General features: G+C 43.9%; 2 protein-coding genes across 4 annotated transcripts in view; both read right to left on the reverse strand.

Moving 5' to 3' along the window:
- Window positions 1-13,000, reverse strand: part of DNAH10 (dynein axonemal heavy chain 10) — a 98,126-nt gene extending 85,126 nt beyond the window's left edge. Inside the window, exons 1-6 of the mRNA XM_037878565.2 lie at window positions 12,695-13,000; window positions 10,512-10,613; window positions 7,311-7,456; window positions 5,278-5,383; window positions 3,751-3,866; window positions 964-1,195 (exon numbers count right to left, since the gene is read on the reverse strand). Coding sequence (XP_037734493.1) covers window positions 964-1,195; window positions 3,751-3,866; window positions 5,278-5,383; window positions 7,311-7,456; window positions 10,512-10,613; window positions 12,695-12,926 — 934 coding nt within the window. The 5' untranslated portion in view covers window positions 12,927-13,000. The remainder of the gene's footprint in view (window positions 1-963; window positions 1,196-3,750; window positions 3,867-5,277; window positions 5,384-7,310; window positions 7,457-10,511; window positions 10,614-12,694) is intronic.
- Window positions 13,001-14,980: 1,980 nt separating this feature from the next.
- Window positions 14,981-26,755, reverse strand: part of ATP6V0A2 (ATPase H+ transporting V0 subunit a2) — a 31,404-nt gene continuing 19,629 nt past the window's right edge. The window contains exons 13-20 of one of the 3 annotated variants that reach the window (XM_037879259.2): window positions 25,648-25,738; window positions 24,076-24,194; window positions 23,085-23,295; window positions 22,274-22,393; window positions 20,808-20,927; window positions 19,223-19,340; window positions 17,742-17,913; window positions 14,981-16,625 (exon numbers count right to left, since the gene is read on the reverse strand). In XM_037879259.2, the coding sequence (XP_037735187.1) occupies window positions 16,523-16,625; window positions 17,742-17,913; window positions 19,223-19,340; window positions 20,808-20,927; window positions 22,274-22,393; window positions 23,085-23,295; window positions 24,076-24,194; window positions 25,648-25,738 (1,054 nt within the window). In that variant the 3' untranslated portion in view covers window positions 14,981-16,522. Of the gene's footprint in view, window positions 16,626-17,741; window positions 17,914-18,549; window positions 18,633-19,222; window positions 19,341-20,807; window positions 20,928-22,273; window positions 22,394-23,084; window positions 23,296-24,075; window positions 24,195-25,647; window positions 25,739-26,755 lie in introns of those variants that run through there. The other 2 variants (XM_037879260.2, XM_037879261.2) reach the window with 2 other exon arrangements.

Consider the following 26,755-nt stretch of genomic DNA (forward strand, 5'->3'; position numbering starts at 1 on the left):
CCCCCTGTCCCCTCACGGCCCCCCTGGGACTCCTATCCCATCCACCAACCCCCTGCTCCCTGTCCTCTTACCCCCCCGGAAACCCACCCTGACTGCCCTCTGCCGCCCCATCCAACCCCTCTTCTCCTTCCTGACTGCCCCCCGCAACCCCTGCCCCATCCAACCCCCAGTTCCCTGCCCTCTGACCGCCCCACCCCCCTATCCACACCCCAGCCCCCTGCCCACCACCCCCAACTCCCCTGCCCTCTATCCAGCCCCCTGCTCCCTGCCCCCTTACCGCACTGCCTGGAGCACTGGTGGCTGGCGGCACTACAGCCGCGCCACCCAGAGCACTGGGTCAGGCCGCAGTTCTGTAACTGCGCTGCCCAGCCGCCCAGAGCATTGCGCCGGCGGTGCGACACACTCAGGCTGCGGGGGAGGGGGGACAGCAGGGGAGGGGCCAGGGGAGAGCCTCCCGGGCCAGGAGCTCAGGGGCCAGGCAGGAGGGTCCCACAGGCCGGATGTGACCCATGGATCGTAGTTTGCCCACCTCTGCTCTAAAGCATCTGGTGATGGCCATTGTCAGAGACATGATTCTGGACTGGAGAGACCAAAAGCCTGACCCAGTACGCAATTCCTATATTCCTGTGTTCCCCTCCCTCATTCTCCCTCCACATGACTGCTGGAAGGCAGTTAGGGGCGTTTAGCATCTCTCCCACTCCTATTCCTGGCTCCTTGGCAGGATATTTATTACAGATCTGTTCCATTTGCTCCATGCTCCCTTGCATGTATAAACCTGTATGTAATGCTCTTATAATCACAGAAGAGGACCTCTGATCAAATCTGGAGACTCCCCAGGAGCTGCATGCAATTCTACAACTACAGGTTGAGTATCACTATTTGAAACAAAGCCAAACCTGAATGAATTTCTTTCTACTGTCATGTAATGTAAATATCAAGTGTGGGGCAGGGGGAGATACTTGCCTTCAATCTGCTGTATAGTCCTTTGAATATGGCTTAGGAATTTCTGCAAGTTCATTAAGAACTCATTCCTTATTATGTGAAAACTGTGAAATTCCACAGACTGCTCTTTCTTTTTTTCAAGAGACTCAGCTTCAGCTAAACGCCTGTCTTCAGCCTCTGGCTTTTCGGTGTCTGGATGAAAGGCAGGTTCCTCAGCCTTGTGCTGATTATGGGACAAAGCAGGCAAAAAAACCTGAAATGCAGACATGTACCACAAATTAGACTATTAATGATTTTGAAAGATCAACATCCAGTCAAATTTCTAACTGTAAGCAGAGTCAGAATGAGCTCTGCCCTGACATCTGGTGGTGAGCTGTGGAAAAGGATTTCATGGGGCTGATCTCGTTTGCATGGGCACACCCACCTTGCCTAGCATGATGGACTGCTTGCCCAAATGGTCACTTTGGCTGCTGTGGGATCCCCAGTCTCTCTGTTATTGGGGCAGGATTAATAAAGAGCTGTTTTCCTGGTTATGTGAATCAAGGACAGTAGAACTGTACTTGGCTTTTTATGATGGAGGGACTCGCCCTCAACTAAGTAGCACTCGCGAGGCAAGGGACATGGGTTCAAAAACCCAGTGTATTGAGAGAGGTTGGGGATAGGTATGGGTATCTGGTAGTGTGGGTTCTAAACACTACTGGTGTAAATAAAACCTAATTTTGGCTTCCTTAGGAGTCTTGTTGCATGCTGCAAAGCTGAAATCACTGATGCTTAGGTCTAAGTATTAGACCTACTTTGGGCTAATGGTGCACCAGCACTGAGGCTTCCCCTACTACCAGCTAAAAATTTCTGAGAGCTGAAATCACTAAAGAGCTGAGGTTGCTGTGACCTGTGTTAAGTAGGGTGGGCCTGAAGACAAGTTGGTGAGCAGACAGCAGGATGGCTACTGCAGAGAGCAGAGCGGATACCTGGGCGGCTGGCAGAGAGGAGCGGACAGCAGTACAGCTAGTGGAGAGGTATAGAGAGCAGAGTGGAGCAGATAGCAGAGCAGCTGGCGGAGAGGCATGGCTGGTGGTGAAGACTGCAGCAGAACCCCATGGAGACCTCTGCAGTGGAGCATGTAAGATGCCCCCCATACCTCCCTCCACTTCCACCCAGGCTGGGAGGTAAATTCTGCAGAGGAACTTCTGAACTCTGGGGGGCTGCAGTGACCAAGGACAGAAACTGGGGGGTGGGAGGGTGACTATTGGGTTGCTGGACTTAAGACCCTGAAGGGAAAAGGACACTGCCAAACTTACTTGGGGATGTGTCCTTTGCTCATGGTTGGTGTTGTGAATCCTGTTTGTGGTGGTTCCCCAACATAATGCCGCATTGTTTCCCTCCTTTATTAAAAGGCTTTTGCTACACTCAGACTCTGTGCTTGCGAGAGGGGAAGTATTGCCTCTTAGAGGCGCCTGGGGGGTGGTATGTAATTGTCCCAGGTCACTGGGTGGGGGCTCGAGCCAGTTTTGCATTGTGTTATTGAAACGGAACTCCTAGATACTGAACCCAGCCCTTGTTGCTGCCAACTCTGATGGGCAGAAGGGTTACATAACTATTCATTTAACAAACCTTTGGCTCTATTGCACATGACTAACTATAATTCATTTCGTCTCTTTATCAGCGTGATTTTCTCCTAAAATCTTATGGGGTAATAGCCCAATCATCCTTTTATTCTGTCTTCACACCCAATCTGAAAGCTTCATTCAACCTCACCTGAGTCTCATGTATAAATAAAGGCATGTGTTATTACATTCCCAGACTCCCCCCACACTTGGAACATGCAATGAGATCAAATATCAGCTCTCTCCACCCTCTTCCCTAAACACATGGGGGGATTCAAATTAAATATATATAAATTTTAAGTGGGTAAATCAGATTAGCTCAGCAACTATTAGTATTTACTGTGTACTGACAATATCAACCTGTTACTAAATGGATTAGACCAGAGGTGAGCAAACTACAGCCCGCAGGCCATATCCAGCCCGCGGGACCCTCCTGCCCAGCCCCTGAGCTCCTGGCCCGGGAGGCTTGCCCCCGGCCCTTCCCCTGTTGTCCCCCCTCCCCCACAGCCTCAACGTGCCGCGCCACAATGCTCTGGGCAGCCAGGCAGCACAGTTACAGAGCCACCGCCAGCCACCGGTGCTCCAGGCAGTGCGGTAAGAGGGCACGGAGCAGGGGGGTTGGCTAGAGGGCAGGGGATGGATGAGGGCGGGGTGGTCAGAGGGCAGGGAACAGGGGGGGTGGATGGGGCAGGGGTCGCGGGGGGCAGTCAGGAAGGAGAGGAGGGCTTGGAGGAGGCGGCGGGAGGCAGTCAAGGGCAGGGGTTCCGGGGGCAGACAGGGGCAGGGAGAAAGGGTGGTTGGATGGGGCAGGGGTTCTGGGGGGCAAGTCAGGAATGAGAGGGAGGGGTTGGAAGGGGCAGCAGGGGGCAGTCAGGGACGGGGGGCCCAGGGGCGGTCAGGGGACAGGGAGCAGGGGGTGGCGGATGGGGTAGGAGTCCTGGGGGGAGCCGTCAGGGAACAGGGTGGGTTGCATGGGACAGGAGTCCCGGAGGAGCCGTCAGGGGGCGAGAAGCGGGGAGTGGGTCGGATAGGAGGCAGGGGCCAGGCCACACGTGGGTGTTTGGGGAGACACAGCCTCCCCTAACCAGCCCTCCATACAATTTTGGAAACCCGATGTGGCCCTCAGGCCAAAAAGTTTGCCCACCCCTGGATTAGACTCTAACAAAAACTTCAGGGGTCCATACACAGAAATGGTAACACTTACCTGTGAGAAAATATTCTTCAGCATCAAAAGTGTGTGACCATTCAGAATGCCACACTCTAGCAATTCAGGCAGAATTTCATTAGCTTCGTTCACATCATTAGGTTCACTAACTGTTTCTAGACAGTAATAAATAATAAGTGTTAAGTTTAGTGATTTGGTATAGAAAGCAGTAATTAAAACCAGTGCTGATGTGTTCCTGCGTAAGTAGCAATTAAATGTTAATAATTCTAAAAAGTAAAATATATCTGCTAATAAACTGGGTATGACATGAGCCAATTCACTCAGCCACTTATAAATGAAACCTGCCTGGACTCTCAAATGCTCTAATGCAGGTTGTAAGCAAGCAAAACGAGATCAGATGGATCATTCTACTATAAGTTTTATATGCCAGCTTGATGGCTTAGTGGTGGTTCTTTCCTCTGTCATATTGGAGATCCTGTTTTAATTTCCAGCTTCTCACTCTTCAGAGATAATGGGAAAATCTTGCAAAGAACTCGTCAAAAAATGCCAATTATTTTTTACTGGAAATGTTGAAAAAATTAATTTTTGTCAAATCTCCTGCAAATTTTTGTCAAATTTGGGAAGAAAAATTAAAACTGAAAAACATTTTTGGTTAAAAAAAATTTGATTTGGAACTACTTCGGGCCCCTACGTTGCGGCTGGTACTGGTGGCTCTAAGCTAGTTAGAGCTGTTTGGTGGCCCCAGGCCAGGGTTAGGGTTGGGGCCAGTTAGTGGCCAAGGCTAGAGTCTGGATTGGGGCTTGTTTAGGGTGACCAGACAGCAAGTGTGAAAAATCGGGACAGGGTGAGGGGTAATAGGTGCCTATATAAGACAAAGCCCCAAATATCAGGACTGTCCCTATAAAATCAGGACATCTAATCACCCTAGGCTGATTAGTGCTGCCAAGCTCAGGCTGAGACTATTTGATAGCCCCTGTCTAGGATTACAGTGAGATGGCACCAGGATAGGGTTAAGGATTGGGTCTGGACAGCGGTTCGAGGTTAAAGTTACTATAGCCTGCAGCAGACATTGTCACTGTTTTCAGGATAACTATTAACTGTTAAAACAAGATTTGTGTTTTATGTACTAGGACTGTATATCAGAATTTGAGCCATGTAAACCACCCTTGTCCATGTAACAGGTTTGAGACACTAAAGTATAGCTCAGTTATCTTCATCATCACCCTACTGCCTAGCATCATATACAACTTTTAATTTTCAAAGCTTCTTGTAGACATTCAGTAATTAAACCTCAGTACTTCCTCTCAGGGAGGTATGCAAGTCTTATCCCCATCTGTAAATGGGGAAATGAAGGCAGACAGCTTAGGTGACTTTCCACAAAGTGAATGCCAAAGACAGATTAAAACTCAGAAGTTTCTGGCTCCCAGGCCTGTTCTGAGACCACACTTGTCTATTCATCCTGAATACACATTGTCCTAAATCCCAGTCATCATAATTTCTTAGTCTAAAGTGCTTTTTAATACAAACATTGAAAATGTTCAGTCATAATTTATCCATGAAAAATACCTCTTGTATCTCTGAGAAAGAACACAATATCATCATGAACAAATTCTTCAGAAATGTCATTAAAAGCCACATGAAAATATAGGTTGTAAACTGTCTGTTTTATGATCTGAAACATAAGAAAGATGGAAATCAATGATGAATCTGATTATTTGCTGCCACATTTCTTAAACAAATCCTACAACAGATTTAGAGTTCTGTCAGTTACCAGCAGTAGGACAGAATCAGTTCCATCTCTTACTCCAGTATGTTTATGTTATTGTGCCACATAAACCACTAATCATAGAATATCAGGGTCAGAAGGGAGCACAGGAGGTCATCTAGTCCAACCCCCTGCTCAAAGCAGGGCCAATCCCCAATTTTTGCCCCAGATCCCTAAATGGCCCCCTCAAGGATTGAGCTCACAACCCTGGGTTTAACAGGCCAATGCTCAAATCACTGAGCTATCCCTCCCCACTAACACAACAACAAAATTAAAAAAAAAAAAATCACACACCTAACAGTACAAATATTCAGCTTTGGGAGCAACCTAAGATTTTTGCCTCACAGGCCTATGGAAGCTAAGAGTATCAAGAAATGAGCACTGTCAGTTTCAAATGAGAGAGAGATACAGCCCACAATGCCATTGATGGCACCTTCAAAGGAACACATAAACACACATCCAGCTACTCAGGTGGAAGGAGAAAAGAGTGGGGATTCAGAAAATGACACCAGTCATACAATGAGATTAATTAAATGACTACATCCTGACAGCCTCGAAGAGGCAAGAGCCTTGTTAGCATGCACCTTTACGTGAACAGTAAGTGACAAGTAACCTGTGGCCAAGGGCCTAGTCTCCTTCCCCACCTCCTTCGTACAGTATTATTACTTATTGGTTCTAGCTAATTGTGAACTTTGCTAGCTGTTTGATGCAAACAAATCTGGAGGGTGGTGGTATAGTACGTGGTACACAAACAACCCATTGATATATTCACTGTAACCATAAGTATTGAAAACCTATGTCAGGGATGGTGATTCAGAGTGCCTGTACAGCATTGCACGACAGGCAAAGTTGAATTATAGGGGTTTTCACCTTTCTCTGAAGCATCAAGCACAGGCCACTGCCAGAGGCTTCATACTGGACACCTCAGTGCGATGTTGTGTTCACCCCACACCACCCCTGAAGGGGCTAAGGTGGCTCAGAAGTGACTAATTAACCTAACAGGCTGCACCTGGAGGAAGACTTAGGCCTAACTGACAATACTAATTGAAGATGGAGACCATCTGGGCAGGAGTAGGAGGGACTCATATAAAGGCAGGAAGTGAGACTAGAAGGGGGCTCCTGTGTGGAGGACTGCAGTCATGCTCTGTGCCTAGTAAGGAGAGATGAGGGAAAACCAGGGGGCGAGCAGAAGTCCTGGGACCCTGACCAGGGTTTTTTCCCCAGAGGGGTGATGGAGAAAGAAGCCTGCAGAGTAGGAAGAAGCCCAGGGAAACAGCAGCAAGGGTTGAGACCATGCAGACCTTGGCTGCTGATGGTAGGGTCCCTGGGCTGGAACCTGGAGTAGTAGGTGAACCTGGGTTCCCCTAACAGACAATGGGAAAGTGACAGAGTCTTGAATGGGAAGACTGCCTGGAATGGTACCTGGACAGCTGGTCTGGTGAGACTTTGTTAACCATAGAACAGGAAAACTATACAGTGAACTGGCCGGAGGGCCAAGCCATGAAGAGGAAACACTGTGACTCCTAGAAAGTGAGAGGGGTCCTGGGCCCTGGCCCCCTTCCTTCCCTTGCTTGCGCATCAGACCAGGCAGAGGTAATTCCCAGCCATGAGGGAGCCCCCTCTATGGCCTGCAGAGAGTGTATCCTATTACATTCTGTCTCAGATGGAAAATCATATGCTCGTAATGTATGTTTTATCTTGCTCTAGGACCACAGTATGCAGTTTTACGTCTTTAATTCTACATAAGATTTATTGAAACATTCATACATTTTTAAATATTCTTATCACAAACAGATTCCTTCAAGAAAACAAAAGTAAAATGCAATGGACTTACTTTGAATATCTGCTCTCTGCTTTCACCCGCAAATCCTTGGGTTAGCTCACTCAAACCCGATACAATAGATAGATGCGATACATGTTCTCGTGAAGATTTAGTGTCTAGAAATTCTGAAACAGATGCTTTGCTTTTCCGATCCCTCTCTAATAAAGAAATACACAGAAGAGGAAATCAGTCAAGCTCACCTATTCCAATCTTTCAAACCAACTCATCAAACTCAAATTACAGTACTGAAATAAATGAAAGAACAGCTTTGCTGGTCTCTTTTGCAAAGTAGCCATCCAAGCTATGCATTAATCATACATTTCTGTGATTCACACTGTTCCATTTCTGCAGAACAGAATCTCAATGTATTCCTAAATATGCATGTGCCCCTGCTGCTCTTACATAGTAACTAGGGTTTTACAATTTCTAATGCCTACAATTGAACTGTGATGAAAAGATAGATCAACGTATTTCAAAAGTCATAGGTCCATTTGACTAGGCAAAGATTTATGACTCAGTCATGGCTTTCACAGGTAGAAATGTGCTGGTGGGAAGTGTCCAAGCCGTGAGGGCTGAAGACATTATGCCTACATAACAAAGGAATAGCCATAACATTTCTCTTGGTGGCTTTTTAATCACTTTTACTTTTCTTTTCTCCTTTTTTGTGAAAGCCTGTTGTGCCATAATATTAAAAATTTACTGGGAAAAATTCTGCACTTGTTTACTTTTATTCTGAACTAGTTAAATGGAATAAAAGCAAGGCTTCACATCCAGCGTGACTACATTATGGTTCTCTTAAACCCTACTGAAGGGATCTACATTTAATCCATCTCAGTCTTGATTGTTTCAGTATATAAAGACAGTGACAGGTCTCTGGGACTCTGAAAGAATCACCTCTTCAAAGACAGATCAGTTTAAGTAACTGCTATAACTGTGCTGGGTGAAGAGTTTTGGTTTTTCTTTCCCAGTCACTCAGTAAGAGAAACAACACAGCAGCTGATAAGATGAAGAAACAAGCCAAATCAAGTGATGTCTTTTAAGGAAAGTACCGAAGCAGAACTCCTGAAAAACCATATCAGATATTGGTTTGCCATCTACTCTAGACAAAATCTATTTCACGCTGTAAAATCAGATTTACAGGCCTGGGGAAAATAGACTTTAAATAGTCTCAGATCTCTGCTGAAGAAGTCTGTTCTCGGAATAAATATCACAGGTTAAGTTAAGTCCTAGTGCAGTGGTTCTCAAACTTTTGTACTGGTGACCCCTTTCACACAGCAAGCCTCTGAGTACAACCCCCCTAATAAATTAAAAATACTTGTTTATATATTTACCACCATCATAAATGCTGGAGGCAAAGCGGAGTATGGGGTGCAGGCTGACAGCTCGCGACCTGCCCATGTAATAACCTCCTGACCCCCCAGTTTGAGAATCCCTGTCCTGGTGTATGTGGGAGTAATGCCACTGAAGTCAGTGGAGTTTACCAAGACTGAATATGTCCCTCTGAATTTCTTCACTGCAGCTTCCTAGGGTATGTCTAAACTGCAATTAGACACCTGCAGCTGGCCCATTCCAGCTGACTTGGGCTCGCAGGGCTGAGGCTAAGGGGCTGTTTAATTGCGATAGACGTTTGGACTCAAGCTACAGCCCGAGCTCTTGGATCCTCCCACAGGGTTCTAGAGCCTGGGTGCCAGCCCAAGTCCAAATGTCTAGACTGCAATTAAACAGCCCCTTAGCCCAAGCCTCGCAAGTACAAATCAGCTGGCATAGGCCAACCTCCAGTTTTTAATTGCTTAGTCTATTTCCCGTGCAATGTGAAACCTTCACCTTTTGTATGAAGAGTATCTCAGCACAGAAATTACAAGGCTCAAAGTCATTCTAAGCTAGTGCACCAAAATGCATCAATTTGGGAAGAAAAACATTTTGAGTGAAGCATTTTCATAACAAGCAATATTATAACAAGAGTTCCACTCGTTCCTTATATGTACATTATATACCCACAATATCAGGACTCAGTGTAGTTGGTATTCTCAGTTAAACTTCACATATGGACATGAGATAGATCAGCGTTTCTTAACCTGGGGACCCTAACCCGAAAGGGGATCACAAGGCTATTGTAGGGGGGCCATGAAATCACAACAATATTGCTGGGAGAAAGGGGAGCTGGAAGGGTAGGTACAGCAGCCACAGCTCTCTGGCCACCCATCTCTGAAGGCAGTACCACAAACAGCAGCAGCAGAGAAGGAATGCAATACCATACCATGCCACCCTTACTTCTGCACTGCTGCTGATGGCGGTGCTGCCTTCAGAGATGGGTGGCTGGCCAACAGCTGCCACTCTTTGGCCAGACATCTCTGAAGGCAATGCAGACGTAAGGGTGGCAATACCATGAGTACGCTTCTATGAGTATGTACAGTAATTTACTATCACTTTTTGGGGAGGACATCACAGCCTGAAATATTTTCCAAGAGGGGCCCAGCAAAAATAGTTTGAAAACCCCTGAGATAGATGATGCCTCAGACAGGACATTTCTAAAACAAACAGTTTGTGTGAGTAGCTCTCTGCCTTTGTGTTTAATGCAACACTGTCAATTTTATTGTTAATTACATTTCTGTCTGAAAAGTTTTTACCAACTATTGATAAAGTAACACTACTATTACTAAAGCTGAAATTAGAAAAAAAATCTATTTTTCGTTTGGTAACTTTGTGCATTTGACTTCCCTTTGTTTATAGTTGGTTGCAGTGTTTCGCTATGATCAGTTTTCCCGTTGTTTACTTTGTGCATTTGACAGCACTTTGTGCATAATCAGTTAGTTAGGTAGTTTCGTTTGTGTGGACCCATCACACAGCAAGAGAGAAAAGTGTGATTTAAAAAAACACATCAAACAAAAGTCAATAAAGGGATTCTAGATCTGGTGTAGTAAGTTCAACTATTTTTAATTAAGTATTTTAATTTTTTTATTTCAGGTTTACAGTGTTCCTTTATATTAAGTATCAGGGGGTAGCCGTGTTAATCTGTATCCACAAAAACAACAAGAAGTCCGGTGGCACCTTAAAGACTAATAAGGTGCCACCAGACTCCTTTATATTAAGGTTTTTAGGGTATAACAAACAATTTTCCTTACTTATGCCATACTGGGTGAAGCATAATCCTGACGTACTCATCCCCAGCAATGAACCTTCAAGCTACTTGCAAGATCTACTGATCATACATACTTCCTTCTGCTGAGGCGGTCTCGGCCAACTCCTCCTGACGAGGGTTATCTGGATCTTCGTTCTTCACGTCATTTTCAGATATGGTAAGCTCCTCTGTTTCTTCTGTACACGATCAAAATGACACACATGTACAAAACAAACGCGATTTACTCAAGTACTACTGTACCACAAAAGGGGACCCCAAAAATCTGAGATGCAGTCACACCGACAGAGATGAGACAGACACATGGGCTGCATGGATGCAGAGCCTTGTGTATGGACAGGGGCGTCACAAAAGTACAATGACATGGAGATACATAGATGCAGGGAACATATGGATATATGCCCATATGGCGGGATGTGGACAGGGCACAGGCACACTGACATGAGACACATGGACACAGGACATGGACAGAGGGACATGGAATGGGCAGGTAGACAGAGAGAGGGCACAGGGGATGGTCCCAGGGGTGGAGTGGCAGGGGGCATATGTGATGGATCACAGGAGATGGAAATGGGGGGTGGACAGACAAAAGAGGGGCATAGAAGACAAGGGGGATAATGAGGATGGACGATGGCTGGACACATCCCAAGTGAGGTTGACAAGGAGACACGGGATGGACAGACAGTTGGGGGACACGGGGCATAGGTGCTGGAACTTAGGTTTCTGCCACCGCACCCCCTGGCTGGAAGTGGTTATTACAGACATTATTTACAGTTTGGTTCAATGGCTCTCAGCACCCCGCCCCCTATAAAAATTGTTCCAGCACCCCAAGGGAAGGACATGGAGATGGACACAGAGGGGATGGATGTACAGATAGACAGGACACTGAAGAAGGACATGGGGAACACAGAGGATTGACAGATGGAAGGAAAAACACAAGAGATGGCCAGCCACATGGAAAAGTGAGATGGATGGGTGAACAGACTGGAGCACAAGGCGTAAATGGGGGGACACAGAGGATAGTCAGAGTAGGGTGACCAGATGTCTCGATTTTATAGGGGCTTTGTCTTACCTAGGCACCTATTACCCCCCACCCCATCCCAATTTTTCATACTTGCTGTGTGGTCACCCTCAGTCAGAGGGCCAGACAGGAGACACAGGATAGAGGGGGCACATAGGGGAAAGGCAGACAGACAGTTGGTGGTCAAGGAAAGGATGGGGGACGGAGGGACACAGGTTGGGTGGGCTGGGTGGGCACAAGGGACAGACGCTGGGCTTGGAACAAGCTGGCTGCGCGAAGAGGACGGGGGGGGACCACAGGGGCAGGACGGGCAGGCGGAGCGCCAGGGAGGGGTGGCATGCAGAGGATGCGGGGGGGGCACAGGGGCAGGACGGGCAGGGGGAGCACCAGGGAGGGGTGGCACGCAGAGGACGCGGGGGGGGCACAGGGGCAGGATGGGCAGGGGGAGCGGCGGTGTGCAGAGGACGTGGGGGGGGCACAAGGGCAGGACAGGCAGGGGGAGCGCCAGGGAGGGGTGGCACGCAGAGGACGCGGGGGGGGGCACAGGGGCAGGATGGGCAGGGGGAGCGGCGGTGTGCAGAGGACGTGGGGGGGCACAAGGGCAGGACGAGCAGGGGGAGCACCAGGGAGGGGCAGCGCGCAGATGACGGTGTGGGGGCTACAGGGGCAGGCGGAGCGCTGGGGAGAGGCGGCACGCAGAGGAAGCGGGGGGGGGGTCACAGGGGCAGGACGGGCAGGGGGAGCGCCGGGGAGGGGCGGCACGCAGAGGACGCGGGGGGGGGGTCACAGGGGCAGGACGGGCAGGGGGAGCGCCGGGGAGGGGCGGAGCGCAGAGGACGGGGGGGGCACAGGGGCAGGACGGAGCGCCGAGGAGGGGCGGGGAAGGGGGGCCACAGGGGCAGGAGGAGCGCCGGGGAGGGGTAGCGTGCAGGGGAGGGGGCGCCGAGGAGGGGGGCCACAGGGGCAGGACGGGCAGGCGGAGTGCCGGGGAGGGGCGGAGCGCAGAGGGGGCACAGGGGTAGGACGAGCGCCGGGGAAGGGCGGGGAAGGGGGGCCACAGGGGCAGGAGGGGCGGCGCGCAGGGGGGGGGCCACAGGGGCAGGACGGGCAGGCGGAGCGCCGGGGAGGGGCGGGCCGGGGCGCCGGGCAGGGCCACCAAGGAGCAGTGGGGCTGGGCAGACCCCGCGTCACACGGACGGAGGGAGGCGCGGGGCGGGCAGGCGCGGCGCTGGGACGGACCGATCTCGATCTCGATCTCCTCCTGGCGCAGCTCGCCCCGCAGCAGCAGCGCGGCCCCCGCCACCTCCCCCTCCTCGCCGGCCGCGCGCTGGTTGAGGAAGCGCAGCACGGTCTCGCCCTCCTCGCCATCGCCCCGGTTCAGCAGCTCCTCGAAGGGCGCCGGGTCGGAGAGCCCCAGGGTGCTCAGCACCCGGTCCCGCAGCCACTGCACGCGGACATCGTCCAGGCTCATGGCGGGGCCGGGCCGGGCAGCCGCGGGCAGATGAGCCGCCGACCTCAACGGACGCTACCCGGTGCCCATGGCAACGGCTCGGGGCGGGACTGGCCGCGGCGCGAGCCCTGCGCTTCCCGGACCCCGCCTCTTTTCCCTCCCAGCGCGCGCCCCGTGGTGCCCGCAGAGCCGGGCGGCGCAGGGCTGAGGGTGATTGCAGCGCCCCCACCCCACCGCCCCTCGCCAGCACCTTCCCCACTCGCCCTCCCACCCCCACCCCACCGCCCCTAGCCAGCACCTTTCCCCAGTTGTCCCCTACTTTCACCCCAACGCCCCCGGCCAGCACCTTCCCCACTCGCCCTCCCACCCCCACCCCAAGCCAGCACCTTTCCCCAGTTGTCCCCTACTTTCACCCCAACGCCCCCAGCCAGCACCTTCCCCACTCGCCCTCCCACCCCCACCCCAACGCCCCCAGCCAGCACCTTCCCCACTCGCCCTCCCACCCCCACCCCACCGCCCCCAGCCAGCACCTTCCCCACTCGCCCTCCCACCCCCACCCCACACCTTCCTCACTCGCCCTCCCATTCCGCACCTTCCCCCCTCCCCCTTTGAGGGAAGGCTATCCCATGAGGTTCAGTTTAACTGCAGGGGATCCATGAATAGTGCCACTCGCGAGTCGTGTCCATCCCCCCAAAAGCCTGCCCCCAGGAGCAAGGAAGTTTTTCTTTTTAAGAAGAAACAGGGCTGAAAGGGGCTGGAGGAGCAGCGGCACCTGGAGTGGGGGGAAGTGGGCAGCAGCGCTAAGCTTGGCCCATGCAGCCTGCACCATGGTGGCGTTCCCTGGCTGACCTGGGGCAGGCTGGCAGGGGGCAGGGGAAGGATGACCCTGTACAGAACCAGCCTCGTTCCCACTAGCCCCTGCAACATTTGGCAATTGTCCCTTTTACGGAGTGGGCCACTCCTGCGGTTGTGTCTCGGTGCTGGATGTGTGCGCGCCTAAGAACGGGGATAGATCAGACGTGATTATTTTTACTTCTGCTCACTAGAGGCCGCTGCTCCCACAGGGAATAGCAGCGTTAGAGTCAGCCTATTCCCATGCTGTACTTGCCTGGTGCCCTCCAAAGCAAGCAGTTAGAAGCAACTGTGCCTGTAGAAGACACAATATCAGAAGAGAGGCAAGGGGGGGGTGGAGGAGGGAGAGAAAGAGCAAAGGGAACAGGACAGTTTATAGAAAACCAAGCTTTTGTCTCACAGACCCAGCAGCAGGCAGCCTGATCAGCTAAAGTAGACTGACAGTAGCCCCATAACCTACCACAGCACATTCTAGTTTCCCCCCCAAAATCCTCCCTGTGCTGTTTCAAGTCTTTTCACACTTTATTAGTGATGAACACTAATTCCTCAAGAACGATTTGTTTCCTTCACTATTTTACTTGGTTCTCAAAACAACCTGAATTAGTACAAAATGTCAACGAAGTTCCCCATAAAAATGCTTTCACCTTACAGGTCTTTAACCCTCAAGTCATTTTTGTTTCATAGCACTAATGTTGGGGGGGAGGGTGGTGTTAGTTTTCTAAATTCCAGCTTATGACACTGCAGGTTTAGGGAATCTACTAAAAGAATAAAAATGTAAACTAACAATCTATTACTAACTCCAGAGTGTATTTTCAGGCCTTAATCCTGCAAAGAGGTCAGCCTTTCCTGTAAAAGTAACTGAAGTTTGCAGGACTGGGCCCTGACAGACACCCTGATGGAGCAAGGACTTTAAATATGTGCTTAACTTCAAGCACTGAATAGTCCCACTGAAATCAAGCAAACTACTCAAACACACATGTAACTTCAAGCCTTTAAGTGACTTGTTGAATCGCAGAATGTTTTCAGATAGGCTGCTCAATGAAAGTCCAGACCCTACAATTCAAGTTAAAGCAAAAATCCTGTGTGGCATTTACCTATGTGATCTTATGTCTCCACTCCAACAATTCTGAATTTAACAAAAAAAAGTAGATCTTTAGTCAAAAATATGAAAATATTCTCAGTTAAAATAAAATTTAGAGATAGAACATAATACATATGCAGGCTCTCACTAAGTGAAGCTTTATTCTTAGAAGAGACCAAATGGCCTGCTTGGGGTTGCACAAGATCTGGTCTAAGAGGTAAGAAATGAAAAGACCCAAGATTCAATAACAAATGCAACTTTTTACAATAGTGGGAACCTCTTAAAATACTGTAAATAAGAAATTGAAATATTACATAGGACAACATTTTAGTGGTATAATTTAAGAGCTACAGGAGTTCGTTTTAAACGATTAAATACAGCCAAACACTGCAGAATATTAATTCTGCAAATGGCAATTAGATTTTATTTGGAATCAGTATGAAAGAAAAATGTAAAAGTTAACTTATGCTGTTCTTATGGCACAAATGTCAAACTATTACGGTAAAATATCCCAATTTTCATTCTGATATAAAAAAATACAAAAGCAGTGTCTCTTCCCCTCAGATACACCCTTTTAAGTAAAATTTCTTAACTCAGTATAAACAACTTTGTTTCAATAACATCAGATAAACCAGTCACTCCAGTCAAGTTATATCCATAAATGTCTTTAAACCCAAATATATACAGAATAAATTTAAGGCCTGATTCTGCACTCATCATAAAAATATAATTCCTATTAATGGGAACTTTACATGTGAAAGGTCTGTAGAATGAGCATTTAATAGAACATATTCTGCTGTACAATTTGAGTCACCCGTTAAAGACATCATTAAGGCCCTGATCCTGCAAAATGGTCTGGATGGGCAATCCCTGCACCCAGTGCAGTTCCACAGAGGTATAGGAATCCACATACACAGATCATTTAGCAAAACTGGGGCATAAGACTATAAACTCCTCAATGAAGGGAGATAAAAAGAACCATAGTTGGGTTTCCCCTACCTGCCCTTAATTTTTCTTTTATCAAATGGATGTGCACTTGCAAAGATTAAAGTAATAATTCTGGGCAGAATTCAAGACATAAGGTTTAAAAAAAAAGAAAAAAAAAATCTCTGTGTACTTTTAAAAATAGCCCCAAAAAAGTATTTTATATTAGTATTTACCAGTTTATACTATTTTTGGTATTCTCCTAGGAATAACTACTGAAAACATACACTATTTAATCTTAACTGCTTCCAGATTCCATTAGATGGTAATTTAAGTTAATGAGGGTGTGATCACATGAGTAATACAGAGTAATCTTACTGTGTATTTTATATGATGAAAAGGAAATTAAGGTCTTTAAGATCATTTAAAAGTAATCATTAAAGAATATAAACAGTCTCTTCTGGAAATAAAATACCTTTCTTATTTTTAGAACAAGCAATAAGATTATTTTTAGAATTATTTTAAAATTAATTTACAACATTAGTTTATCATGAAAAAAAAAATGTATATTTTATGCTTATATATTTTACAAGAGGCTCCAGATCTGCAATGTATTTGTATGAAGGAGGTATGTTACAGAATTATTTGGCTACATTATAAGGCAATCAGTGAAAAATATTTTTCTACGAACTGTACATCAGTGAGATCTAATTACATGATTTGCAGACAACTCTGAACACCTCTGCTTATGCCAATAAAATTATGCAATATCATCTCTATTAAAATGTAAAAAAATGTGCTTAAAGGAAAAAGGAGTAAACTTGTAACCTCCACCGGTGTAGAACTTGCTCTGAAATTCCACCCTGTAATGAGGGGAAAAAAAAAAAATATCCACATATTAATACACAACTCCTCAGACAACAAGACTAGGAGCCAGGAATTCATGAGATCTAATTCTGGCTCTAACACTGATGCCTTTGGGCTAGTTACTTAACTTTTCTTCCGGAAAGAAAAGGAGTACTTATGGCACCTTAGAGACTAACAAGTACTGATTTTCTTTTTGCGAATAAAGACTAACACGGCTGCTACTCTGAAACCTGTCGTTTTTCTGCCAGAATCATTAATTGGCCTGACATTTATAAGGAGGCCCAAATACAGAAACATTCTACTATGCCAGTCCATTTCTCGCTTCCTATTTTCTGTTGTAGTTTGTTTTAAAGGTAGTATGTTTATTATAGTGGGAACCTACAGTATAGCACTGACAGGACAATATGATGTGTATGCTTCTGCATACAAATATGTACAGTATATTTCTGTCTCCTACCCCTTTCATACTATGAACATCAGCCAGTACATTTAATATTAAAAATTCTCCCTGAATTAGGTTAAATTTGTAAGGATCATGACGTTGAGGGTTAAGATATGATTAAGAAATATAAGGAACATAGGCTTAATTCAGCAAAGCACTTAGGCATTCGCGTACATACTTTGCTGAACAGGGATGGACTTGCATGTTTAAGTGCTTTGTTGTGGGGCCACAAATGATGGACTGAAGATGTTTAAAGTAATACTACCGGATTAAAAATTAATTTTTTCTACCCGAGTTACTAATTCCCTATAGTTATCAAAACCAAAAGTTTTAAAAATCTAATTTACTTAGTTATATTTTGCACTGAATTCATCTTTGAAAGTAACAAATCAGTTTCACATATGAACCAACCTACTCCTACAATGAATACAAACAGTGCAAGGGAAAAATTAAATTACACAGAAAGCTGATTTCTATTAAATTTATTTAATGTAATTAAATGATTGTATCACTATTAAGTTATTAAACTCTACAGTTTCATTTTCAAAATACGCATTCTAAATTTTGGGCCTATCATACCCAACAATATCCCTTTAACAAACCAATGTAGAGTTTAATAAAAATAAAATTAAAAAAGGGCAGTTTTTAAAAATTAAAAGTTAGCACTCACCAATGAAGTCGTACAGCATGTAGAAAAGCAGAAAGACCTTCCATGACCAAAAGAATGACTACAGTTAACCCAGCAAAGAAGGCTAAAACTGGAACTAACAGCAAGATTCCATATGCTGCATCCACACGAAGGCCCACTCTCATTATCATTGCCCACAGCACTTCTGATAACTCTACAAAACAAATGGTTTCCAAAATTACCTTTGGAAACATATATACATACCCAGGGAGTCTGTTTTAACCAGTCTGCACTCCATTTTCAAGTATGTTATTGTGCTAGAATCTTCTGGATCAGAAAATGGAGCAAAAAATGTTCCCCTTTGAGGGAATCCAGTGTATATCACAAGCTGCTCAAGAAACTAAACACTGCACAATAATTAATATTTTTGTAACAGGTAATTTGCATTCACCAGAACACTGAATGAATAGTCTGTTTACTGTATAATCATATGTAATCAGGGCAGGATTATCTGGAGCTGCATATGCTGTTTTGTTCTCTCAGGAAATAGCTAATATAAAATTATGTATTATAAACAGTCTCAGAATAAAATCTACTGCTTACGACATCTAATTTATTAAAACCACAAATCCACTAACCAATACTTAATAGTTACTATTGCAGGAGAACCTAACACAGACCAGTGTTCACTACATTAAGATTTGAGTACCGAGATACATATTGATCACATAGTTAGTTTTCTAGCAGCTTTAATTTCACACTGCAAAGCCAGCACACCTTTTCAGACAAGGATATTCTAAAAAAATGTTTAGAAACAATATCACACTCAGTAAGATTTTAATAAGCTCACATGCATACAACGCACCACTACTTCATCTGTATTCATTCAGTGTAGCATAAAATACCTATATAATTTGGCTGTGAGACACATTCCTGAAATCAGAACAAGAATATAAAATATGAAAAGGTTGGTAGTTTTTGTGATACTCTCTCATGGTCTCTCAATGAATAATTAAAGGGAAACGGGCAGTGTATTTGGAACATAAATGCCCAGATTCTAATTTATGACGACACAAATTCAGAAATATACTAGTCCTGATTCAGGAAAGCATCCCTATTCAGGACAGCTCTTAAGCACATACTTAAAGCCCATACTTAAATATTGTCCTGAATACAGATGGACTTAAGTACATGCTTAAGTGCTTTCCCGATTCCTGGCCACTAAGGGAAAGACTTTCAATATCACATGACATAATACATCTACAGAACCATTTTAAGAGTTACTAGCTGACAGCCCTTCAGATAATCAGGAGTGAACAATGAAACCATATGCCACATGCAGCACGCCAAGTCACAATTCCACTTTTCAGTATCATGTGCTTTCCGTTAGTCCAGCTCAGTTCACTAGGGATTTTTTTAAATGACCAACTAGATAATTTCATAGCTAGGATATTCTAAATGATCAAACAAACAAACAAAAACCCCATACAATATTAAAGTTACATTGGAATACAAAGACTTACGTGCATGAGCAAGACTTAGTGCCCAGAGTCTCAGGTATGAAGCAGTGTTGGAGATGCATCCTAGACAGTATTCAATGGTATGAATAGTCTGATTCATAAAAACATCTGCAAAGTTAAACTAACAACACATATATATGTAAATACACTTGTATACATTAAATCCATACTGTGGAGTGCGACAACGTACAACATGCATTTGCAAATCCACTATACCTTTTAGACCATTAAAACAAAAATCTATTTAAAGGTCAAGTAAGTTTTTTATATAATTAAACCATTGTATAAACTCTGAAAGCTTACATGCCGATTGCACTGATAAAATAAAAATAAAAATAAAGGAAGGAAGGAAGGTGTAGTTTTCTAGCAGGTTCTCTACTTATATGACCAAATAATATTCTGAAAATGCAAGCAGGCATGTCAATTACGCTGAATGCATCTTATATGAACATACAGTTCTGCTGTACTATAATGTGGTCTGTTGGAGACCTGAGTTCTAATCCCAGCTGGGCTGTTCATTTACTGTGTTAAGTCTGGACAAATCACAAACTCTCTCTGCCTCGGCTTTTCCCATCGCTAAAAGGGGGATAATTACTAGTATCAACCTTTGTAAAGCACTCCGAGATCCTCAGATGAAGAGAGCTATATAATGGTAAAGGATAATTATTATTGTAGTAATCTTGAGTTATGTTGGCTAGTTACTAACTAACAAACAAACAAACCCAAGACCAGTAATTTTTGCTGTAAATCCTGATACCATTTCTTATGAAACTGTGGTACAATTTGTGAAATGTCTTTCAGTAGCGCTCTCCTATTTCCTAGACATATTAGCCCTACAGAGGATAAGTCTCAAATCTCCCAGTGAGGTAAGTATTATACTAATTTTGCAGATGAGTAAATTGAGGGACAGAGTTTAGGAGTGTTAATCAACTCCTACTAAAGTCAAAGGCATTCAGATAAGGTCTTAAGTGATTTGCCCAAGATTATATTGCATCAGTGTCAGGAACTTGGAGTACAGCTCAAGACTCCAGATTTCCAGTTCCCACTAATGACAAGAGCACCTTGCCTTCCCACTGTCAAACTACATAACATACTATTCAAAAAATTTAAATCAAGAGCTTTTCCTTTAGAGAAGAACCCATGAAAAGAAAAGGAGAAAGTTAGAGTATACTCTCCTCTTTGTCTTGACTAAAGGTACCCAAAATCAAGTACCCATAAAACTATGCAAGGGAGCTTTGATGCTGCTTGATTAATTGTACTTTAAAAGGAATGACTGTAGTCTCAGCTGCATGAGGCACTTTGTCTATTTCCCATTATATCAAAACCCAGGAACTCTAGTAAGCTGAACTGATACATTTTTGTGATAAGAAATGCAGCGCAGAACAATCATAAATAACAGAATGTAAATTGTATGCAGCCAACCAATCGGGCCATCTTTATAAAAGTCCCCTAGATGGCATTTTTAGAGGTTCCAGGAACGCAACCTGGTTTAGTGTATGGCAATTTTCCGAGTATCACCCCATACAATTTCCCACTGATAACTTGCTTTTAGGCCATTCTTATTACAGGCAGTGGCTGAAAGTGTTACCTCTTCTCCATCCTCTTCTCTGTGCCCACTGCCTGAAGGGCTGCTTCCTTCCTCCACATCATGTGATCTCAATAGAGAAAGTTCCTCTTCACTTTCTTTTCGAACAAGTCTGTAGCCACTCTGCACAAAATGAAAACAGTATCAGTGTCAGTTCACTAACAAGAATTATTGATGTCACTGTGACAGTTGCAGCTTTGTTTGTATTTATTTAAAGCAGACATTGCAAAAAAATTAAGACTCTCAGGGCATGTCTACACGGCAATTAAAAACCGCACAGCTAGCCCGTGCCAGCTGACTCAGGCTTGTGGGGCTTGGGCTGTGGAGCTGTTTAATTACAGTATAGACTTCTGAGCTTGGCCTGGAGCCCAGCCTCTGGGACCCTGCGAGGTGGGACTCTGTGAGGTGGGAGGGTCCCAGAGCCCAGGCGAAGCTCAGAAGTCTACAGTGCAATTAAACAGCTCTGCAGCACAAGATCCGCGATCCTGAGCCGGGTGTCTGTCTGCAATGTAGAAACACCCTCGGGGCCATAGAAACTGAGAAAGCTGAAGTGGAAAAGCCCTATTATGCAAAAACAGACATCAATTTTTCTTATTTGCACGGTCATATCAAGCTATAGACATTTAAGAGCTCAATGCTTCTACATACTTTCTTAATCTAAGAGAATTATTTTCTTTACCCATATTAACAAGTTTAAATGTATCTTACATCTAACGTAGTTCAAAGAATTTTGACAAATGTAACTTGTGAAAATATCTAATTAGTGAGTTTCCTGCTGTGGTTTTAAAACTTTATTGTAAACAATCAGTAAAAGTTTTATTCACACATCTACGACCAAGGAAGTGTTACAGAAACAGCCAACAAATATAGCCACAAAGTGTTTCCTGTACTGATTTTGCAGCACTAGCTAAGTGCAGTTCCCAGAACTGCACTAATATCTGCAGTAAGAAAAGGAGGACTTGTGGCACCTTAGAGACTAACCAATTTATCTGAGCATAAGCTTTCGTGAGCTACAGCTCACTTCATCGGATGCAGTGCAGCTAGCTCACAAACGCAGAAAAGGCCCAATTCTGCAAATACTCTCAAATCATGCATGCGAGTGTTTGTAGCATTGAGCCTATAGTTTGGAATGACAAAGTGTTATGCAAGTTGAAATTGTTGTAGTCCGATTAAATTAACTTTGCTGTTTTTTAAACGTTTAGTAAATCTATTTGTTAGAAAGGGAAAGGTGGCCAAAATCATAAGGAAAAGAAATTCTATGTTCACGTTTCTAAAGGCTATTACAAGCAATGAGTAAATTGAAACAGTTACTCAATAATGCCTTTTTAAAGCTTCCCCAGTATAGTCAATAAAGCTTTTTTAAAAAAATTAATTTTAGCCAAAAGGATTTATAATAAAATACCCTTTAATACACTGCTTGTCAATTTAGAAAATGCATGCTACAGATATACAGTTCTTTCAATACGTACTCTGTACATTCCAATGCCTCGGCCTCCATTGTGCAACCAATACAAATAAAGTGGTTTTCCAAAAAGCATTACAGGAACAGAAAGCATAGCAACAATAAATAAAAATCTCTGTAAAATAACCTGTTTGTGGAAGGGGAAAAAAGAAAAGGTGTTTAAAGAGGAGTTCAGACAATCTTCCCTCAAGTACTTAAATCAATTTTTTATTAATGAGGAAGAAGCAACTGATTTCCTTTAAGGCCCTGATTCAGCATTTGAGAAGTCACACCTAATTTCAGTGGATCTTAAAGACATGCTTAAAGTTAAGCATGCACTTAGGTGTTTTGCTGATTCAGGGCCTTAAATAGCAGTTGTGGGAGTTCATCTTCTGGATTGGCCTCAAAAGACAGGCAAGCTTGCCAATTTCCAAGCTTAAAAAGATTCTTTTGGTACACAGAATAGCATTAAAAACTAAAAAAGAAGAGATAGTCTGTGCTCTGTTCTGCATCCCTTTTATTAAAGAGAATCAAAACTAGCCTGAGTAAGGAGTACAGGATTTTGTTCTAGAAATAGCAAGTGTGTTGGGGTTTTTTTTAATCTACATGAAAAGCTTAGATGAAGTTGAAGAGCAAAATGCTCAGTCATAATGGATGTGCTTTTTATTCATTTATCTTTTAAAATAATCCTGATACAACCTCTTTACTGTCCCTACACTAGAGTCAGACATTAGCTTAATTTAACATTCAGATAATACTTTTTGTTCAATCACGCTATTAAAGAACATGATCTTCTGAATTCTATCAACCTCTTTTCAGTTTATAAGAGTAGTACTAACCTGTCCTGTATAAAAGGTGTCCATTCCACTAGTGGGAAATAGAAACATGTTAATAAATTGAATCAGAATGCTGGGAGCAGATCTGGAGTTTTCTGCAGAATAAGCTAGCCACTTAAAGATTATCATAAATACAAGATACCCGAAGATGCACAGCATGAATAAAAGTTCAGGAAGGAAAACCAAATAAATATTGTGCTTCTTCCTGAAATACCTAAAAAAATAAAAAAGGAAAAAGAATTAATGATGAACAACCTTTACACAGAAAGATCACGTATAGTGTCCAATTCTATAAGGTGCTGAGAGCCCTCAACCCCTGTGGCATCAATGGAAGTTGAGAGTGTTCAGAAATAGAAGTTATGGGCCACATCCTGATTCTTTGAACTCAACAGAAATTTTACCATGGATGTCAGTGATCTCAGGGCCTTAACAGAAGAAACTAAAGTCTTTTCAATTAAAAGAAAACAAAAATTATTGCAAACGGGCCTGAATCCTGCATACACTTATGCAACTAGTTAATTTTAAAGAACTGAATCATCCCATTGATTTCAATGAGACTACTCATGACTTTAGTTTAGCCTATGCATATTTGTAGGATTGGGGCCCAAGTAACAAAAAGAACATTAATGTTTCAAATAAAACCAAGGCATTAACAATGTTACACAGAAGAGGTTAGGAGGGGCCCAAAAGTGGCAGCTCCAAACCCACCCTTCTCTAGAAGCACAATACAAAAAATCTCACTTCTCAAAGGCTACAGATTTTTCTGTATAACTCTGGCCTTCCTATATTTTTCCAAGGAAATCAGGATCTCAAGCAAAAACTGACTTGTTTTTGTAAAGCAATTTTCATTGTGAATTCACATTGCCTTTGCTCAGTTCTCAAAAACATTCCAGTTTCTTCCAATCTCAGATAAACATTGATCAGCAAGTGTCACATTTATTTGCTTGCATATGTTTATTGCCACATTCATTTAGCTTTAACTTCCCATACTTACAAGTGGTTAAAGACCCCCAGAATAACTCCAAAAGTCATGTGAGTCACTCCAAAAATCACAGACATTTTCATTTTGAAAGAATTTAAAAAACTGAGACGGTTGCTTGCCAGGTTCCAGATCTGAAGGGAAAATAAAAAATAAAAGAGAAATGAATAAGAGGAAATAGACTTTCCTAAAAAGACTAGTTTGGGGTGTAACACAATCTCTCCTCAGGAAACCTGGGATATGTCTACACTGCAATTAAAAACCTGCAGCTGACCCATGTCAGCTGACTCAGGCTAAGGGTTCAGAGTAACAGCCATGTTAGTCTGTATTCGCAAAAAGGAGTACTTGTGGCACCTTAGAGACTAACCAATTTATTTGAGCATAAGCTTTCGTGAGCTACAGCTCACTTCATCGGATGCATACTGTGGAAAGTGTAGAAGATCTTTTTATACACACAAAACATGAAAAAATACCTCCCCCCACCTCACTCTCCTGCTGGTAATAGCTTATCTAAAGTGATCACTCTCCTTAAGGAAAAAGGAAAAAGAATTAATGATGAACAACCTTTACATAGGAAGATCACGTATAATGTCCAATTCTATAAGGTGCCGAGAGCCCTCAACCCCTGTGGCATCAATGGAAGTTGAGAGTGTTCAGAGAGTCCTTAAGGAGAGTGATCACTTTAGATAAGCTATTACCAGCAGGAGAGTGGGGTGGGGGGAGGTATTTTTTCATGCTTTGTGTGTATAAAAAGATCATCGGATGCATACTGTGGAAAGTGTAGAAGATCTTTTTATACACACAAAGCATGAAAAAATACCTCCCCCCACCCCACTCTCCTGCTGGTAATAGCTTATCTAAAGTGATCACTCTCCTTAAGGACTCTCTGAACACTCTCAACTTCCATTGATGCCACAGGGGTTGAGGGCTCTCGGCACCTTATAGAATTGGACACTATACGTGATCTTCCTATGTAAAGGTTGTTCATCATTAATTCTTTTTCCTTTTTCCTTAAGGAGAGTGATCCCTTTAGATAAGCTATTACCAGCAGGAGAGTGGGGTGGGGGGAGGTATTTTTTCATGCTTTGTGTGTATAAAAAGATCTTCTACGCTTTCCACAGTATGCATCCGATGAAGTGAGCTGTAGCTCACGAAAGCTTATGCTCAAATAAATTGGTTAGTCTCTAAGGTGCCACAAGTACTCCTTTTCTTTCAGGCTAAAGGGTTATTTAATTATGGTATAGATGTTTGGGCTTGTCTATACCTCAATTCAACAGCCCCGCAAGCCCAAGCCCGTTGACACAGGCCATCCAAGGGTATTTAACTGCAGTGTAGACATACCCCTGGATTCTAAGTCCAGCTAAGATCCCAAGCAAAAATGAGTTTGAAGAAACTAGTTAAATCTCTCTCTGAATCACTACAAGAGGATATCATCCTCAGTGGAGAAAGGGAAAATGGAAATCTGCATTTACTCATAATATGTACCCTTATGTTTTGCCTGTATAATAAGCAGTGTCAAACTTTTAACTTATGAGCTGTAAAGCACTGATCATCACAAATGGGTAAATTTAAAGAAAAAGCACCAACCGGATCTATGCCAAAGGGATAAATTCCACTGAACACGCCAGTAACATTTGGATCCAATGTCAAATATTGATTAGACTTCAAATCGTCAAGACTGTGGCAAAAGAAACACAATCAGATCCTGTTGCTTAAAAATAGTAAGCATGTATTACTTTCAGCTCTGCAGAATGTCCTTCCTACTTTCTTGTTTAGCAGAAAGAGAGAAAATAAATGGCTGATCTGAGGGTTGAGGGAAGCATAAAGGGATTCTAAGCACAATAATAGTAAGATAAACAGCCAACATATCAAATTGTTCCCAGGTAAATTAAGTACTGATGATAGTTGCAAGAATGGCAACCCTTGAAATGCTTTTCTATTTATCCACAAAACACGTGCAGTATGTGCAGTGTCAGCATAAGCTCCCTCATACAATGTAGGTCAGCTCTGACCAGAAAGGACACCACTATAGGTGAGATATATGTAGTTCAATAACCATTCAGTTCTTGGCCTCTGTTGAAACTGTCAACAAAGCAGCTGGTTGTGGTGGTGTTTGTTTAATATGGCTAAATGTACCCAAGAAATTTGGCTAAAGCTACCAATTTATTTCACATAACCCTCCAAACAGATATTACATTGCAACAACTTATGATCACTCTCAACCTGAGTGGACTCATACTGGTGATCTAGTTAGGAAAGGTTCCATATTTCATTTCCAATCCCATAGCCATCTGAAGAGGAGAAGACCACAATGACTGTGGCCATATTAGCCTAACCAGTCTCCTAGCACTAAAAGACCCTGCTAGCATAAGGTGCTTCACAACTCCGTCATTACCTGGCATCTTGACTGCAGTGACTGTTCTAAGACCACATGAGTTTGAAGACTACAAGAGCTGAAGAGTTCAAACTCCATTTTATCTTAAGCATTTCATTTTCCCCTTTTTCCTTTTTGACAACAAGGAGACGTCCCTCGTTTGTTTTTTTCTATTTTAAGTTTGTGAATGTGTGCTAGTGTATCTATGAATATTAGTACTTTATGAATATTTGTTTACTAGCATTTTATGAATATTAACCACACGGTGAGGCACCGAAGAATAATCCCCAGACTGAAGTTACCCTAGAAATTCTGCTTTGT

Source organism: Chelonia mydas, chromosome 15 (assembly GCF_015237465.2).
Source record: "Chelonia mydas isolate rCheMyd1 chromosome 15, rCheMyd1.pri.v2, whole genome shotgun sequence".
Classification (NCBI taxonomy): Eukaryota; Metazoa; Chordata; order Testudines; family Cheloniidae; genus Chelonia; species Chelonia mydas.